The 18,272-nt window shown below is 40.9% G+C and overlaps 1 protein-coding gene across 1 annotated transcript; it reads left to right on the forward strand.

Annotated features, from left to right (window-relative positions):
- The first annotated feature begins 1,257 nt into the window (after positions 1-1,257).
- On the forward strand, positions 1,258-13,308 carry RDH8 (retinol dehydrogenase 8). The gene is made up of 6 exons (XM_075206860.1): positions 1,258-1,398; positions 7,170-7,331; positions 7,501-7,680; positions 9,661-9,754; positions 11,008-11,191; positions 12,337-13,308. Exons 1-6 carry the CDS (start codon positions 1,293-1,295, stop codon positions 12,559-12,561), a joined length of 951 nt encoding a protein of 316 aa, XP_075062961.1. The 5' UTR covers positions 1,258-1,292; the 3' UTR covers positions 12,562-13,308.
- Positions 13,309-18,272: the final 4,964 nt, after the last annotated feature.

Below are 18,272 nucleotides of genomic sequence, written 5' to 3' on the forward strand. Positions count from 1 at the left end.
TAATGTGGGGGGTGATGACGGTTGCTGTAATGTGGGGGGGGGTGATGCTGGATGCTGTAATGCGGGGGGTGATGCTGGATGCTGTAATGTGGGGGTGATGCTGGATGCTGTAATGTGGGGGGTGATGCTGGTTGCTGTAATGTGGGGGGTGATGCTGGTTGCTGTAATGTGGGGGGTGATGCTGGTTGCTGTAATGTGGGGGGTGATGCTGGATGCTGTAATGTGGGGGGTGGGGTAATTCTGGTTGCTGTAATGTGGGGGGTGATGACGGTTGTTGTAATGTGGGGGGGGGGGTAATTCTGGTTGCTGTAATGCAATGTGGGGGGTGACAACGGTTGCTGTAATGTGGGAGTGATGCTGGTTGCTGTAATGGGGGGGGGGTAATGCTGGTTGCTGTAATGTGGGGGGTGACAACGGTTGCTGTAATGTGGGAGTGATGCTGGTTGCTGTAATGGGGGGGGGGTAATGCTGGTTGCTGTAATGTGGATGGGTATTGATGTAGTATGGGTGTGTGCGGGTTTTTTTTTACTGCTGTAATTTTGGTACAAATAATGTATTGTTATGGTATTTATTGATGTAATTGGGGTACTAATAATGTAAGTTTGCAGGTCATTAGGAGAAATAAATACCCCCCCCCCCCCTACACACACGCTCATACTACATCATGTTGTACTGCCCCAGCATCGGTGTGCAACAATATAGTGCATGAAGCCCACAACACATGGGCCTGTGTGCTTTAAATGCCAGGGCTGATTTTTAGTCCCAGTCCGGCCCTGACGATCTTCACACACAAAGGGCGAAACAGTAGGGTATCTTGTGAAAATAAATCTGCATGAATGAAGTTCCCCAGAGCTGTGGAAGTTTAGGGAGTCAATTCTTTTAAAAAGGAAATAAACAAGTTTTTTTTTAAAAAAAATACTGATATTTATGCAGAGCATTTTAGATGTTAGAGAGCGATGTTCTGCAGTTCTTTGGAGAGGTTAAAATATTAAGAGACTGATTTGTACAAGAAGAGAAAGTGGTGCTCTGTTATAGAGAAATAAGAAAGTTCTAATTTGTACAGAAAACAGGTTGTTTCATTCTGTAATTTTTTTGTTATATATATATTTTGCACACAGATACTATGTAAGTTTATAACAGGTGTAATACGTGGAGGCATAAGGGACCTTTAACCCTTGAGGGAGTGAAGAGGTTAAGAGGGACAGACATTAGGACAATAGTGTCACGTGGTATTATGATAATCCGGGATCTCTCACAGAGGAGGGTTGGCAGCTCACAGAACACAAGGCACAATGGCTAATGACAGAAAGAAGACTGTCCTTATAACAGGGTGCTCATCGGGCATTGGGCTGAAGATTGCGGTCCAGCTGGCAAAGGACCCACTGGAGCGTTACCATGGTAAGAAGTTACATGGAACAGTTCAGTAGAGTTATGAGTTAACAGGGGCAACTTATAGGGGATAATACCAGTTCTGGAAAAATGTTATATGAACCAATAGGAGTTACAGGGAGAAGTTATATGGAGTAATAGGAGGAGTTATAGAGAGAGGTTATATGGAGTAATATGAGGAGATATAGGGAGAGGTTATATGGAGTAATAGGAGGTGTTATAGGGAGAGGTTATATGGAGTAATTGGAGGAGATATAGGGAGAGGTTATATGGAGTAATAGGAGGAGATATAGGGAGAGGTTATATGGAGTAATAGGAGGTGTTATAGGGAGAGGTTATATGGAGTAATTGGAGGAGATATAGGGAGAGGCTATATGGAGTAATAGGAGGAGATATAGGGATATGTTATATGGAGTAATAGGAGGAGATATAGGAAGAGGTTATATGGAGTAATAGGAGGAGATATAGGGAGAGATTATATGGAGTAATAGGAGTTATATGGAGTAATAGGAGGAGATATAGGGAGATGTTATATGGAGTAATAGGAGGAGATATAGGAATAGGTTATATGGAGTAATAGGAGGAGATATAGGAAGAGGTTATATGGAGTAATAGGAGGAGTTATAGGGAGAGGTTATATGGAGTAATAGGAGGATATATAGAGAGGTTATATGGAGTAATAGGAGGAGATATAGGGAGAGGTTATATGGAGTAATAAGAGGAGATATAGGGAGAGGTTATATGGAGTAATAGGAGGAGTTATAGGGAGAGGTTATATGGAGTAATAGGAGGAGTTATAGGGAGAGGTTATATGGAGTAATAGGAGGAGATATAGGGAGAGATTATATGGAGTAATAAGAGTTATATGTAGTAATAGGAGGAGATATAGGGAGAGGTTATATGGAGTAATAGGAGGAGATATAGGGAGAGGTTATATGAAGTAATAGGAGGTGTTTTAATGATATGTTATATAAGGTAATAGGAATTCTGGAGGTTGTATGGAGAAATAAGAGGAGTTATAGGGACAGTGTATATGAATAAATAACAGAAGTTATAGGAGCTAGAAGGAGTATAGAAAGACAGATATATTAAATAGGCAGTTATTCAATTGAACCATTACAGTTTCATGGTGCTATAGTTCTACTAACAGTCAGACTGGTGTATTTTTTTTGTTGCTATTGTTGGAAACAAATATCATTTGCACTGTAATATCTATCATTAAACGGGTCAACTCCCTGTAATTGCAGTAATCCCAATATTTTTATAGCAATTTAGGTTGTGCTTGTGTTTGTTGTGACTATATATTCACAGACACTAATGACAAATAATTACAATCAGTCTGTTCAATAATATCTGTTCCTACACAGCCTCAGCTAGAGCAGTTTTCTTTTTCTCAATGAGCAACAAAACCTAAAACAATAACTGATCCAGTGATACTATAATTATATATAATATATAACATTCATCTAGCCCTCAAGTCCAAAAATGTTACCTTATTCATCAAACAAAATAAACCAACATGATAAAGCCATGTGTGATAAGTACATCCCAATTACTCAGTATCTTGTAGGTCCACCATTTGCAGTAATAACTTGACATAATAATTTCCTGAAACAGAAAACCCAAATTGTGTTTCACTGCACCTGCCCCGACCCCCGTACAAGCTCAGAAGAGCCGCTACAGCGCACGGACCAGCATCGCATCCCCTACAACGGCGATAGTTCCGTTACTGGTTGTTATCATTTTTTACTCTATCATGCTATAGTCGGGGCTCTTCTCAGCCCACTTCTCCCCTGTGCTACTGTTGGCGGGAACTGTAAGCGCTGGTCTTGCTGCAGTAGCAGGACCAGTGCATATTGGCTCATTAGCCATCTTCTGAATTGTGGAGCGGAGGAACACTACTGCTGATCTCTGGCATACTGCCACAGTCAATACCTGAAGCTATTGGAATACTGGTCTACATTTATACAAGTCAAAAGGTCACCAAGACCTTTGCCCTGTGGACATAACAGTATGAAAACATAACAAACACCAAAAATAATTTTACTGAAAAGAAAAGAAAACTTAGACATAAATGAAATTATCATTACATTAAAATATCACTTACTTGTCTCCTATTTAGAGGTTTCACAGACAGTTGGCATGTTCTTTAACTGAGAATATTATTGGCAAGTTTTAGTCTTCCCATTTTTCCTTTCAGCAGTTTAGTCTCAGGACAGATTTGTGGTCTCTCTCTTGTATGTTTCTATTTTACCAATACAAAATGTGGGAGTTGCTTTAAGAAGCTACTGCTCAGTAAAATAATATTTAAAACTCTGCCTTTGCAAAATATTCTTAAATCTTATTGAAACCCTTTGTGTACATTAATGTTCTGGCGATGTCTCTTCTTTCTCTTATTCTCTCTGAAACTCCACAAGTTTCTTATGATATGTTTTGGTTTTTGGACCCTTCTTTGGATCATTTTTTATTTTGTTAATACTTTTTTGAAGGTGATGTCTCCAAAAATAAACAGCACCCTGAGCGAGGTCTGACTCCCTCCTTCCACCGCTAATACCTCTTCCTATGGAGAAGAATTCAACTACGCTTACTTGTTTACTCAGGTTACAAGAGTCTGACTTATGCCCCCCAGTCTTTGTCCTCTGTAGTTTTGCCTATTACTCTGACCAAGTATTCTTCCCCACAAGTACATTCATTTTCTCAGCATTAAATTGAGGCTGAGGGCTATAGGCTGCCCTCATAAACCTGAACATAAAAACAAAAAAGAAATGTTTGCTTAAAAAAAAGCATAAAGTAATAGTAATAGGGGATTTAACAATACAAAGATTAAATAATGTCATCTGATGGGCAATTTCAAAAGCCTGTGACTAATCCAGGCATTGTAACTGAAAGCAGAATGAGGACTAAAACGTATCCATTCATAGTAGGAATTAAGTGTATCATCCTCTGTCCCTCACTTGTGTGGAGGCTGAGACATTTCTATTGGTGATGAAATTTAACGGTCAGTATATAACTGGTACAGTCTCCCTGTATGTTGTCCTGCAAGCTGATGCCTGAAGAATGGGATATTTTAGCCCTGGGGGCGAGAATTAGCTAAGCAGCCAATTAGGAACATTTTAAATTAAAAATACAGGTAGCCCAACAACCCAGGCCAAGGTGGCCCACTACTGGTCAGGTCCAGGGGGGCTTTTGCCCCTCTGCCCCTAGTCCTGAGAAGAACTATTGGCAGGTAGACAGGGGATAATGTAATATATCTGTTATGTTGGTTCTGTATTGTCAGTGGGCACTGACTGGGTACACAAGGGAATATCGCTGACTTTAAAGTCAAGCGCTTACATCCTTTGCTACCATCTACTCTTTTATAGTTCAGAGAGGTAATTAGATAGCAGTGCTTATTTAATATTAATTAGTTATCCCTATTAGTAATTAGCACTGCATGTCCTATTATTGCTCAGTTATTTTTCCTACGTTACATCCAACATTCAGAGTGAGTGTCAGTGGCACGTGCTGTAATATTAAGTACACCTTGCTACACACAATGACCTGCAGCTGCGTCATCCAAATCTCCTTATTCTTAAGAAGATTATTCACTACGATCATGAAGCTCCATAACGCACCCTTTACGTGTCGATAAATACTAACTGCAACCCAGCTCTGAGACTGAAGTGAGGTGCTCTGTATGACTGTCTGATAAATCATTATTTGTGGTTATCAACTGACCAAACTCCTTGGTTGGGTCAAAATTGTTCAAACAGCACCTATCTGGAGAGGTTGGTGGGGGTGGGTGGTGCTGGGGGACTATTTGCTTTGAGAAGCATAAACGTTTAGGTGGATGATAATTGTGTGTGTGCTAAACCTGGTCATTCATTTTATTAGTGATAAGAAGGAAAGATTGGAACAGATAAGAAAAATCTCTTTGAACTTATGAAAGGTGCTTTGCCAGCATTACACATACAAACAATATATACAGGTAAAGGCAGAGCTGTCTCTTCACCCCACTAGTTGAACGTACATCTGTTGGCGCAGTGTACATTGCATGAAATTGCTGTGCACATGCCCACAAAAAATCCCGCCTATGCAGAGTTGCACGGATCCACACTTGCGCCCGCTTGTGTCTGAAGAGGCGTGACAGGAGAGCAAAGGGGCGTTCTAACATAGGCGGAGTACAGCAAGAGCATGTTAGTGGAATTACCAATCGATGCGGACCTGAACGCAGTATGCCTGCTGTAAACCTGCCGTGAGCATATGGGCTGACTCTCTGCATGCACACTTTTTGGGCGTGAACTACGCTCAAGTTGCGTTCAACTCTGCTTCAGGCCCTAAGTTGTTTAGCAGAGCTCCTCATAGTATCTGTAGAAAGAAACGCATGATGAATGCGTGTATGACGAAACAACTGAACAGCAGCATTAATTTCCATTTTTTCTCATGGTTCTCAAAACGTTTTTCGATCCAGATAAAAATTCTCATATCTGTACATAATATAATAATCTTTCTTAAAAGACCAGTTACTGAAAACAAAGACAACAAGTGCTGTGTACAACAAAACGCACCATTTGGTTTCTTTGTTGGCATCTGGTGTGATTTTTTTTTTTTTTACAAATCCTGACGCTAAACATATTTATCATCAATCCAACATTTCAAGATTTTAAAACACAATTAAGGCTAATAAACAATGGGGTTGTGGAGTTATTTGAACAGATACGTTCAACATTTCACATTTCTCTAAATGCTGTGCAGGGGAGAGGACCACTTAATAAAAGCCTAATTTTTGTCATGCTTCAATTGTAATAAATGGACCCCGTGGTGTCCACATTTTAGTGTTATGTTTCTGTTTTACCAGCATTTTTTTTTTATTAGACAGGCAATCCAGCCACCGGAGTACATATATTAATGCATTTGCATAATATATTAATAATATCAAATGTGAAAATCTTTTTCACAAAAAATACACACACACACATATGTATAAAAAATAAAATTATTTTGAGTACACTGAGTAGTTCAAAGGTTATCCTGTCTGGTCCATAGATTGTAAGCTTGCGAGCAGGGCCTTCTCACCTCTTTGTCTGTTTTACCCAGTTTGTTTTTTAGTTTATTGTGTTTGTCTCCAATTATAAAGCGCTATGGAATATGTTGGCGCTATTTAAATAAATGATGATGATGATTATGGTCATTAAAGTGTAATCCACTTCCAGTCTGTAGTGGGAATAATGAAATAATCTTCTCTACATTGGGGGGTCTGTAGCTGAAATTTATCAAAGGCCTATTTGGACCTTTTACTAAACGGACCTCATTATCCCCAAATTCTCCCTATTAATGATGATTCATTTCTCCAAAATATATATATATTGATTTTCCAACAGCAGATTGAAATCCTTGTCTAGCAGTTAGTAAATTGATCCCCCTAGTAAAGGGCACGGTGTCCTTAGACCATACGAAAACCAAATCTGTTTCCTGGACTTGGATAGGCAGCTTCATACGGAGGGGCAAACGCAGGCTTAGTAGAGGGGGGTTTCCACACCACCCCGCCAGTGGGCGTGACCAGCATGCATGGGGGCATGGTTATAAGTTACTACTGTTAGGTGCACGCAGCTCTCCCTATGCAAGCAGAGCTGTGTGAAGTGGGCGCAGGGTCCAGCCACCTCAATTATACAGTGCCCCAGGCTTGGATGGGGGGTTTCCAGGCAATAGGACCCCCCCCACTCAGTTTGCCTATGATACGTTCACCTGTTAATAAAGCCATGCTCTCCAGTGTTCATGTACATATGCTCCTCTGTCTACAGTCTTTGCTACCATGAGGGACCTGGGGAAGAGTGGGAGGTTGGAAGCAGAGGCCGGAGAGTCCATCAATAAGACATTGGTGATCAGACAGCTGGATGTCACCAGCGAAGACTCGGTGAAGAAGTGTTTGGATGCACTGCCTGACCACAGAGTTGACATCCTTGGTAAGGAATAACTTTGGGGCTAAGCTAAGGAAAAGGTTCAGAATCACTTGTTTTAATGATTAGGGCCAAAAAAAGCAAACCAATCACAGTGATGTCTACATGTTGTAATTGTGATATTGTTCGGGAGCTTGTATTTGATATAGATATAACGTCTGTTGTCTCCTCACAGTGAACAATGCTGGGGTAGGCCAAATCGGCCCCCTTGAAAGCTTTTCAATCGATGACATGAGGAAAGTCTTTGAGACAAACTTTTTTGGGGTCGTGCGCTTGGTTAAAGAAGTTCTCCCTGCAATGAAGAAGAGAGGAAGCGGCCATATTGTGGTCATGAGCAGTGTCATGGGATTACAAGGTGAGGAAATGTTGGCTTTGTATAACCAATGCCCTAGAACTTTATAACTTTACACCAAGTACTTATATAGCCTGAAATAAACTTATATGGCTCCATATTGCATATCCTCCCCAAGAGTTCAGTTGTTCAATGACAGTCCTGATTCCTGTGCTGAAACAGACACATTGCCATGGACCCCATCCGACTCTCCCTTTTATGTTGTGACCAGCCCAGCCTTGTCCTGGTTGCCACTTTTTCAAGGGCCCCCATGCTTGTTGACCCTGCTGCCTCAGCGCTAGCCAGCCTGGGGTATAGAACTGCTGCTGCATACTTATTTTAGAAGAGGGGGCACATATTTTTTAGTTTTACATTTATTTATATATATATATATATATATATATATATATATATATATATATATTTTTTTTTTTTTTTTTATTTCATTTTTAAAATATAGTAAAGTTATATACTGATGGTCATCAATATCAGCAGGAAACTTTACACCAGGCCTTCAGGAGCCACAACAGATATGCCTCCTAAGTGGTGTTTCTGGAGATTGGGCCGTATCTTCAGGGAGTATGCTACACTTGTATGTACACTCGTTTACTGTACATAACTTGCACCTTCCCCGATCCGTTTCTTCAGACACAGAAATGTGCAGTAAAACAAAGAGTAGTATTGCAGCTGCAGTCGCACTTCTTGGCAGGTGTGCAGAAGCCGTAACCCCTAACTAGTCTGGTCTTAAAGCCTCTGTAATCTTACAAAAGCCGACTCCCCCCCCCTTCTGTTCTCAGGTTACAGCTTTTATTCTCCCTCCTAAATAACTGTTAATAACACAGTTAATACAAATAATAATAATTTTAATTCCCATGCTCCTTATTCTGGCTCCACGATTGGGGGCGTTTCTGTCCCGCTGGCTAAATCGGGACCAAGGCGTTGCCCAATGCACTACTGGACCCACTGTTGGTGGCGGGTCCACAAATTCTGTAGATAACAGGTTTCACAATAGATCTCAACAAAGGAGCCTAATCACTGCTGATGTAGTTCACAATGGTCTTCTCCCTGGATTAACCAGGTTGATGTTTTCTGCAGTTTCTGACTTCATGACTGACCGTCACTTCTGGTGGAATCTTAGCGCCCTCTAGATGCACAGCCCAGGTATTTGCAGTGGTAAAAGCCGGCACTTAGTTCACTTTTGGACCCAACTGTGGTTGGTCCAGTCTTTGTGGGAACAGTCACCGAGGTGGCTTCAGCTCTTTCACAGACAACCTGCAATGTACAAACACAGAATCACAGTATACATACCATCATATACACATACAGGAGGAAAAGAAGATTTGGCAGGAGACAGAAGATTTCTACAGAAGACAGGTTCTCGGTTCTCTTTATTAGACTATGCACAGTAAGTACCTCTCCTAAGCAGTATCCTGGCCACTCTCCATTAAATGTGGAAAATGAGGTGTAGCCATGGTAAGGTGCTTTAAAACATTGTGTCGCTACAACGAAGCCCCACCCTCTTCCAGGTAAGCCTCACTCCTTTTGGCGTCCGCGAAAATGTACTGTCTCACCTAAATTGGGACAGTTCTGAGTTATGCCAGAGGAATAGGACTTCCTGAACAAACAAAAAAAGTCCTTCTCCCGCTTGACTAGTAGAGCTTCTGAAGTGTACATTGGCACTTCTTACTGGCCAAGGGCACCAATACAAGACAGAGGAGCTAAAGAAACATGGCAGTGCCCAGTGATCTACTAGCATGCTATGGCCTGACATATGTAAATAGTCTCTGTTAAAATGTTGGGCAGCGATGTGATCACATATTCATGCGCTTGTGTGCCTTTCTAGTGTCACAGAACTAGTCTGTGACTTCTATTATCCTTATAACTTGTATATCGTCACTTATACAATGGATGAGGGACGGCTATTGCTGGTGCTGGATACTAACTGTAATAAACCTAATAATCTCTCAGCTCTTTACTGCTCTTTAAAAATTGCCTATCTTCCAGGTATCGTATTCAATGATATCTATGCAGCATCAAAGTTTGCAATTGAAGGTTTTTGCGAAAGTCTGGCTGTTCAACTACTGAAGTTTAATATCTTGTAAGTAAAAATTAATTCAAAACACAATAGTGACACATGTAAGACCGTCCTGATGTCTCTTCACTGTCATGATTAATTTAAAATGTCTCATAGCGCTTACCAGTCTAGCCTATATTTGTAGGATTTCAGTGAACCAAGGGTCAAACAGCACACATGTAAATAACAATCTGGGGGTAAATGTATTAGGCATTGGTTTCTGCCAAGTCACTGGATATCGGCGACTTTGCAGGGGAAATTTAAAGCAGCAATGGTTTTCGAGGCAAACTTGTCTTAAACGCCATTGCCGCTTTAAATTTCCCCTGCGAAGTCACCGATATCCGGCGACTTGCAGAAACCAATGCCTAATACATTTAACCCCTGGTATGATCTATTCCCAGACACCTGATGGGTAATTGGACACATGGAGAAAGAGACCTCAATATCCGGATGCACCAGCCACAAAAACGCGGTTATGTAATCAATGGTGTTTTCTGCATGAAAGACATCATCTGAGTCTAGTAAGACCCAGATGATTTCTACGACAGTGCCCATGGGCGTAAAGCATGCGTTTCCCATATCATGTCCATAAGTTAAAAATAATTTTATTCGAATATGGTACCAAAATAATGCCCAATCTGTTTCAAGTAATGTGGGCATGTACCTATGCTTGGGCTAGGCGGATATGTAAGTACATGTGCCCAAATAGCAAATTAAGGCAATGGCATATTTGTGCATGTTTATAAATGACCCTCATTGTTTACAGAGTACCCCCTTATGTAGTAGCACATTGGTGAAGATTTCTACCCTGTAATCTCATAGCATCTGCCTCAGAGCCCAAAGAGAGGAGGAAGAGCTAAGACCCTTCACCACTAGAGAGGGAAACTGGGAGGCAGCTGGAAACTGCTTAGGATGGGAAAATGTTGAGTCCTATTGGGATAAATGTGCAACATAAATAAAATAATAATGATTCTTATTATTAAGTGTGTAGTGAATGCAGTACCTGATTGGACAGGAGCTGCAGCCATCCAACCAGGTGTCATATTCAATATGCACCTCCCCCTCATCCAATCACGCTCCTCCTCCTCTCCATCAGCCATTAGCAGCATTTGCTATGAAGTAATAGAGGTGGTTCCAAGGCTGAAGTACTCACAGACCTGCTACATTGTCTGCTTGTTAGTCTGTCTTGCATGGTTCTGCAGAGCAGCAATTCACATGATCGTTGGAAATATAATATATATGCAACCTTGACTAATACATACTGTGTGTGTCTGCAGTGTTTCATTAATTGAGCCCGGTCCAGTTAATACAGAGTTTGAGATGAAGCTGATGGAGGAGGTGTCTCGCTCAGACTTTCCTGGAACTGATGCTGAAACCATAAGATACTTCAAGGAGATCTACCTCCCCGCTGCACATGAGATCTTTGTCACTATGGGGCAGACACCAGATGCTGTGGCCAAGGTTAGCAATCACTTTTTATTGCTTTGTGCATAATCTTGCGGTTTTATGATGATTTCCTTCTATGCCAATCTATGTGATTACTGGAACTATTTTTTTTTTTACAATTATTTTGTGTAAATACCCAAATGTTTATACTATACTGTAATGTTTGGTACATTTGGTAATAATTACCGAATGTACCAAATTTCAGCAGCAGTCCCAGGTTTTTTTTAAAAAAAAGTGTACCTGTGCTTTTCTGACTATGGACATGTACACATTTCCCAATATTGCCTACAAGTGCAATTCCTCTGGTTCAGTATATAGCAAACAATGATGCAATTTTCACTATCTGTTGTTATTTTTATAGACTTTGTAAGCGGATAGCTACTAAAGATAAGTAGTTAAAATGCAAACATGAGATGACAGTTATGTCCTAATGGTCATTGTGGGGCCACAAGTCCTGCAGATACTGCCCTGCAAGTTGCATGCCCTCGTTCAGCTGCAAAGCATCTGTGCTATAATGAGATTTAAGTACAATCCTAAAAGCTGTACGTATTCTGGCACTGGGTGTGTTTATTTGCAGAATGTTTTGCTTTTTTAAGCAAAGTTAGAATGACCCCTCCCCCCAAAAACTAAAAAATAGTATAAAAATAAATTAAGAACACCTATCTTTAAAACTGTGGGAGCTGTTGTGATATACTCTTTAAAATTAGGCATTTTACTCAGTTAAGTTGGGAAGATACGGACTAATCCTGTTGCCCGATGCTCCTTAATGTTCAATTTTTGACCATACATGGAAGTGACCAAATTGGATCTTCTGGCATGACCTGTAAGTGTTCTCAGAAGATGACTGCAGAAACTGGTCGATATCGGTCATCTTCCTTTAGCAACATATCCGCTAATGATTGGTTTTGATCAGATTAACATTAGGTATAGAGGGCGCTTTCAGAACTGACGGAACGTTATATTGGGCCGATTTTCTGACATCATCCACTGCAACATAGCAGTATACAGTCAGTATCACGTTCATCTGTGCTTGCGGCTGGGGAACCAACCTTTATATAACATAAGACGTCACCGTCTCTGACTAAGAGGACAATACAAGTTATGATTGTCTTTACAGCTCATAATTTTACTTACAAGATTATACTTCTAATTTTACACAGGCCACGGTGAAGGTGATAAGAATGGAGCAGCCAGCTCTCCGCCATCAGACCAACCCTCTCTACACTCCACTCACAGCCATGAAATACGCCGATAACAGTGGAAATCTCTCTGTTAGGACCTACTACAATCTGCTCTTCAACTATGGATCCCTTTTCCATTTTAGCCTCAACCTCTTAAAATGTATCACCTGCAACTGTTTCCGCAGGAGGGTTATGCCCGTCTGAACCCCAGGAGGTCCAAAATCCAGCGCTTTGCTTATCTTGTCAATATATAGGAACAGGGCTAACTTTAAAATGAAGCAATGCCATTCTAGAACACATTGGTGATGTCATTTAATAAAGCTAAACATAAAATGACAATTCCTACCACTACGGTATTGAGAAGACATATGACACTAAACCTGTGGTGTTTGATAATGCAGTATTTTTAAAGGTTTCATAAAACTAAGCATGGTATAGTAAAAGAACAATAAAACTATAAAGTTCCATAGTAGAACTGTAGCAAACCACGGTCTGTGGTTCAGTGGCGGCTCACGCCCTACAGGCAAGAGTTTCTTTGCATTGAATGGCTGTCAAAGTAGCTCACTGATTGGCTACTGTAGCTTATCCAATCAGATGCACTGACAACTGTTCAGTACAGTATGTGTTGTTTGAAACCACATCAGGCTTAATACCTCGGAGTAATTAATGCTAGCTAGTAGGGGTGATTAGCTGCCAAACCCTGGAGTACTAGGCTATAGACTAGTTGCTCTACTAGCTTGGAGGAATATTTGTTGATACTTTTTGCTACCTGATGTTCTCATTTAAATTTATAACCAGTGTACAGTTTTAATTATTATATGGATATAAATATTTTCGCAGACAACAGCTGAGATGCTTGTAGACGGATATACTGCACTCTAGAATATAAACATTTCCCTGTGTCTCTTAGCAATGTAAGAGATATTATTTTAATCATCTGGTTACACGCTTAAGACCAGACGCGGGCTGGGAGAGGCGTGGCCGGGGGGCACACAGGCGGCCGCATCTCATGAAAAGGGATGCGCCCGCGTCATTGATGACGCGGCCGTATCTGATGTCATCAGATGCAGCCACGGGGGAAACAATTGTATTTTGCAGTCGGCCTACCCCCCGGCCCTAATAGCGGCCTAACCGAGCGGCCCGGGGGGCCCATGCCCCCCTGCCCCCCGGGCCAACCCGCCACTGCTTAAGACTGATATGACAGATAACATAATGGTTCTGTTATTTACACCGGAATATGGGCTCTAGAGAAGCCCAAAATGTATATAAATTCTTAAGTCAAAGTGCAATATTAATGCTTTAAAAGGGAAATTTCTATTTTCTATTTAATATCCACCAATTCATCATTATAATTAGCAAAGCAGATTATTTCTATGCTGTCTATTGTGTGCGTTAGGTAGGGAATTTAGACTTTAAGCACCAGTGGGGCACAGACTGATGTGAATGATTCAATACTCCCTGGAAAGCACTGTGTAAATATAGTGCTACTATACATATAAATGATAAGAACTAAGGGCCTGATTCACGAAGGATCTTAACTTAAGAAACTTCTTATTTCAGTCTCCTGGATAAAACCATGTTACAATGCAAGGGGTGCAAACTAGTTTTCTGTTTTGCACATAAGTTAAATACTGACTGTTTTTTCATGTAGCACACAAATAATTGATAGCTTATTTGTACACTGAAATTTAAAGTTGATATTTGTGTGCTACATGAAAAAACAGTCAGTATTTAACTTATGTGCAAAACAGAACACTCATTTGCACCCCTTGCATTGTAACATGGTTTTGTCCAGGAGACTTAAATAAGAAGTTTCTTAGGTTAAGATCCTTAATGAATCAGGCCCTAAATAACACAATATCTCCTTGTGAGTTGGAGATCTCGGATGTCATGTGTCAAGTGAGCTGGAAAACATCAAACTGTAATGTATTATTTTACCTATATCCATCCGCTTGGCCCTTTAATCCCTCAAATTAAACTCCGGTGGCATAATGTAGAGAATTAATAAAACATATTTTATTAAAAAACGAATTATATATTAAATCTGACCCTTTGTTATACTGCTCTATTATTTTTTTTACCGCTGTGTATATAATATGTATTAATTAACAATTTGACCTTTGAATGTTGAAATATATAAACATTAATATATTACCTTTATTCTATAAAAGGCTAGTGTTACACCTGCATTTCAGCAGCGCAAAAACATCTTCGGAGGGTTTTCAATCGCATTTATTATTTAAGATAGAAAAGTTGCTTTGATACTTAAACAGTTGTTTACAGCTTAGACGTGACAGCGCGCTCTACCTTGATTTCAGCCGCGTTATAATCTGCTGGGTGAAAATCGATCATGTGCGCTACAGCTTGCGTGGCAGCAACGGGGAGATCCTACAGACTTTAGCGCTAGGAATTATTTTTACCGATATATAAAAACACTGCTTCCGGAACACAGGTGTGACGCCAGCCTTATATAATACTTTGTGTGTATTGTATCCACATTTGTTATGTGAAATTGTATTATTATCATTGATGTAATGCTATTGGGACGGGATTAATGTTGTGTTTTGTGAGTTTGGCATTAAATGACTACAAAGCCTTTCGGCACCTTTAAAAATATTTTACATGGTATTTGTGCACCAAAATGAGTTCTTCTGGATTTTGGCGAACGTGTCTGCATCGCACAACTACAAAGTAGACAGATATTTGAACTGGTACCATCATCATCATCATCAACATTTATTTATATAGCGCCAGCAAATTCCGTAGCGCTTTACAATTGGAAACAAACATTAATAAAACAATACTGGGTAATACTGACAGACAGAGAGGTAAGAGGGCCCTGCTCACAAGCTTACAATCTATGTAAATATACATGATACATTTAACATGACACAGTTATATAGCTTCACCTTTTACATGTCTGTATGAAGATGGTCACCTGAACGCCGGAAATATAAAACTTGCATCTGCGCCTCTCTGCTCACAAAGGAACACAGCACACTATAAGTCACAGCGTCTCTCTCAGAGCACACTCTTAACCACCACGTACAGAACGGAGGAACCTGGGTCACAGAGATAGAACTCAACTATGGTGCAAAAACAAAACCAGACCATATACATTTCACTTGGGTGAGGAGAAAAATAAATCAATGAGTTATTCTTGGTGAAACCGACCCAGTGCTACATGGTACAGATCGGCCTGGACTCTGGTCTGAGCACATCAGCTCAAACCTTCGGCGCTGGAAGGGTTAACGAGTGCTTGGTGCGAGCATGCTCATCGCATTACTGAGACTTTCTGAGATATCAAACTGGCTGTCAGGACAGCCTCTGAGAGAACACGTTTCCTGCATTACTGCAGGAAGTACCAGACATAGAAGGACGTGTACAGTTTAATGGTTTTTTTCCAACAATGTTACGTGTGCTAATGACTGCACACTGCAAACAGGTCATATTGTACTATTGATTTTTAAACTGCATGATAAGTTTACTTTATGGAATATACAGTAAGCCATATTTATACTGGGGGGCATATTCAATTAGCTTTCCCGCCCCGCGATTATGCGCTGCTGCATGGGTTCCGATACCGCAACATTGTGGATCCGTGCGCACCCCATAGAGTTGCAAAGAGAAATCCGCGATGCTAAGACACCATAATGTCACTTTACCCGCACAGCCGTGTGTAATAGCGGACGGGAAAGCTAATTGAATAAGCCCCTGGGTGTTTAAGTTAAACTTATTTTTGTACTATCAAACTGACCTGTTTGTTGCAGATCTCTATGGTGGAGTTGAGGTGTGGATCATCCGTGGCATATTGTGGTATACAGGGATAGTACCTGAGGCTGCATGGGATCTCAGAGGTAGCAAGTGCTTCTCTCATAGACCTTTTTAGTCTGTTGCTTCCTGAGGGTATATTTACTAAACTGTGGGTTTGTAAAAGTGGAGATGTTGAATAGAGCAACCAATCAGAATCTAGCTTTCATTTATTTAGTACACTCTACAAAATGACAGCTAGTATCTGATTGGTTGCTATAGGCAACATCTCCACTTTTTCAAACCTGCGTTTTAGTAAATATACCCCAAGGAAGCAATATGCAATGTAGAGATGACGAGCATGCGTGTGAGTCTGGTTAAGCAAGAGAGCAACAGCCAGTATGTGCATATATCAAGGAACATCAAGAAATATGAGGACTTAGTAGATGAAAAACTTTTATTACAAGGAAGTGATTATTTCATTTTATTTTTTATTTTTTTTACACACAGTAGTACAGAGTCCACCTGGGGGTGCTTGACACACCCCTCTATATATGCCCATGGGTGGAGCTAGACACGTGTATTGGCTTCAGCCGGATACCATTGAAAATGCACCATGTGTGTCGCACAGCGCATTGATGTTACTTGAACAATCACCCTGAAATGATTTTTCAAGAATTGGCAAGTATGAGTGCTGGTAAGTAGATCACAGACACGTTCTGGACAAGGAGCTGTATCTTTCAGTGTATAACAAACAGCAGCCACTCCATTTACAAGATCGCTACATAAAGAAACACTGCTACAATTTACTCTGGGAATCCCGGCATTGACCCCCGCAACAAATTATTTCTCTGATGGTAACCTTTTAAAAACAGAAAGCGGGGACAGAGGCGTTCACGCCGGCATTTTGGCTTTTCACCGCTTCTTAAATAGACCCCTTTGCTTTTTTTACAAGCACAAATACAGCAAGTTGGTTATACAAGGTGCTCCTAACTTTCCTGCCTTAAATTATTTTTATAATCATTGGGGAAGATTCAATTCGGCGCTAGGTGTCTCTGGAACGTCTACGCAGACACATCTCGGCAATATTAATACAGGAATCTCCACTCATTGTTACCGCACACTATAGAGGTCCTCAGAAGAAATGACCGGAGATTCCTCCAACATGACGGTGATGTCCGGGAGCCCCATCGTCAGCAATTGAAACTCCCTCATTGTATAAAAATATTACTTTAGAAATAAAGATGATAGGGTACTAGCATGGTAATGTACTTGTACCTCTGATGAAGAGGTTATGCTATAAGGACCAGATTTTGAGTTAAAAGCAAAGCAAAAAAGCAAATTTGCACCTTGGTAAAACCATGTTGCATTAGAGAGGGAGGTAAATTTAAAATGTAGGGACAGATTTATAGTTGCATGTCATAGATCAACTTTAATTTCAATATAAAAAAAAAGCTATCGAGTATTTGTGAGCTTAACAATAATTCAATTTGTACCCCTCATTGTAACATGGTTTATCCAGGTGCAAATTTGCTCCTCATTTTTGCTTTGCTACTAACTCAAAATCAGGCCCTAAGTTTGCAAAAAATGTTTGAACAGTTGTCAATACCAGTACACATCCGCAGAGCCATAACTTGAAATTTTAGCGCCTGGGGCGAAAAACAAAAATGCCACCCCCCCTAGCTCTCAATTTTACCCAAATTAACCCAAAATATTTATAAACTGCGCCCGCCCCTTCAGTGTTGCGCCCTGGGCGGTCACCCCTATGGTACAGCCCTCGTTACGGCCCTGCACATTCTAACCATACTTACCAACTTTGAATAGTTGGTTTCCGGGAGCCTGCCATGGGAGGTGGGCGTGATGGGGACGGGGCTCCAAAACGCATTTTGGACCCGCCTCCATGACGCAAACGCATCATTTGACAGCGGGGGCGGGGCCAAACACCGCGATTCACCAGGAACCGTGAAGTGGGGCCTAATTCTGCCCACTTCACTAGGAAGTGGGGCACTTCCTAGTAAAGTGGGTAGATCCGGGAGATTGCCACACTCTCCCGGGAGTCCGTGAGACTCTGGCAAAATGCGGGAGTCTCCTGGACATTCCGGGAGAGTTGGCAAGTATGATTCTAAGGGGGGTATTCAATTGTTAGCGTTAACGCTAAAAAACGA

This window comes from Mixophyes fleayi, chromosome 4 (assembly GCF_038048845.1).
Source record: "Mixophyes fleayi isolate aMixFle1 chromosome 4, aMixFle1.hap1, whole genome shotgun sequence".
In the NCBI taxonomy this organism is placed as follows: Eukaryota; Metazoa; Chordata; class Amphibia; order Anura; family Limnodynastidae; genus Mixophyes; species Mixophyes fleayi.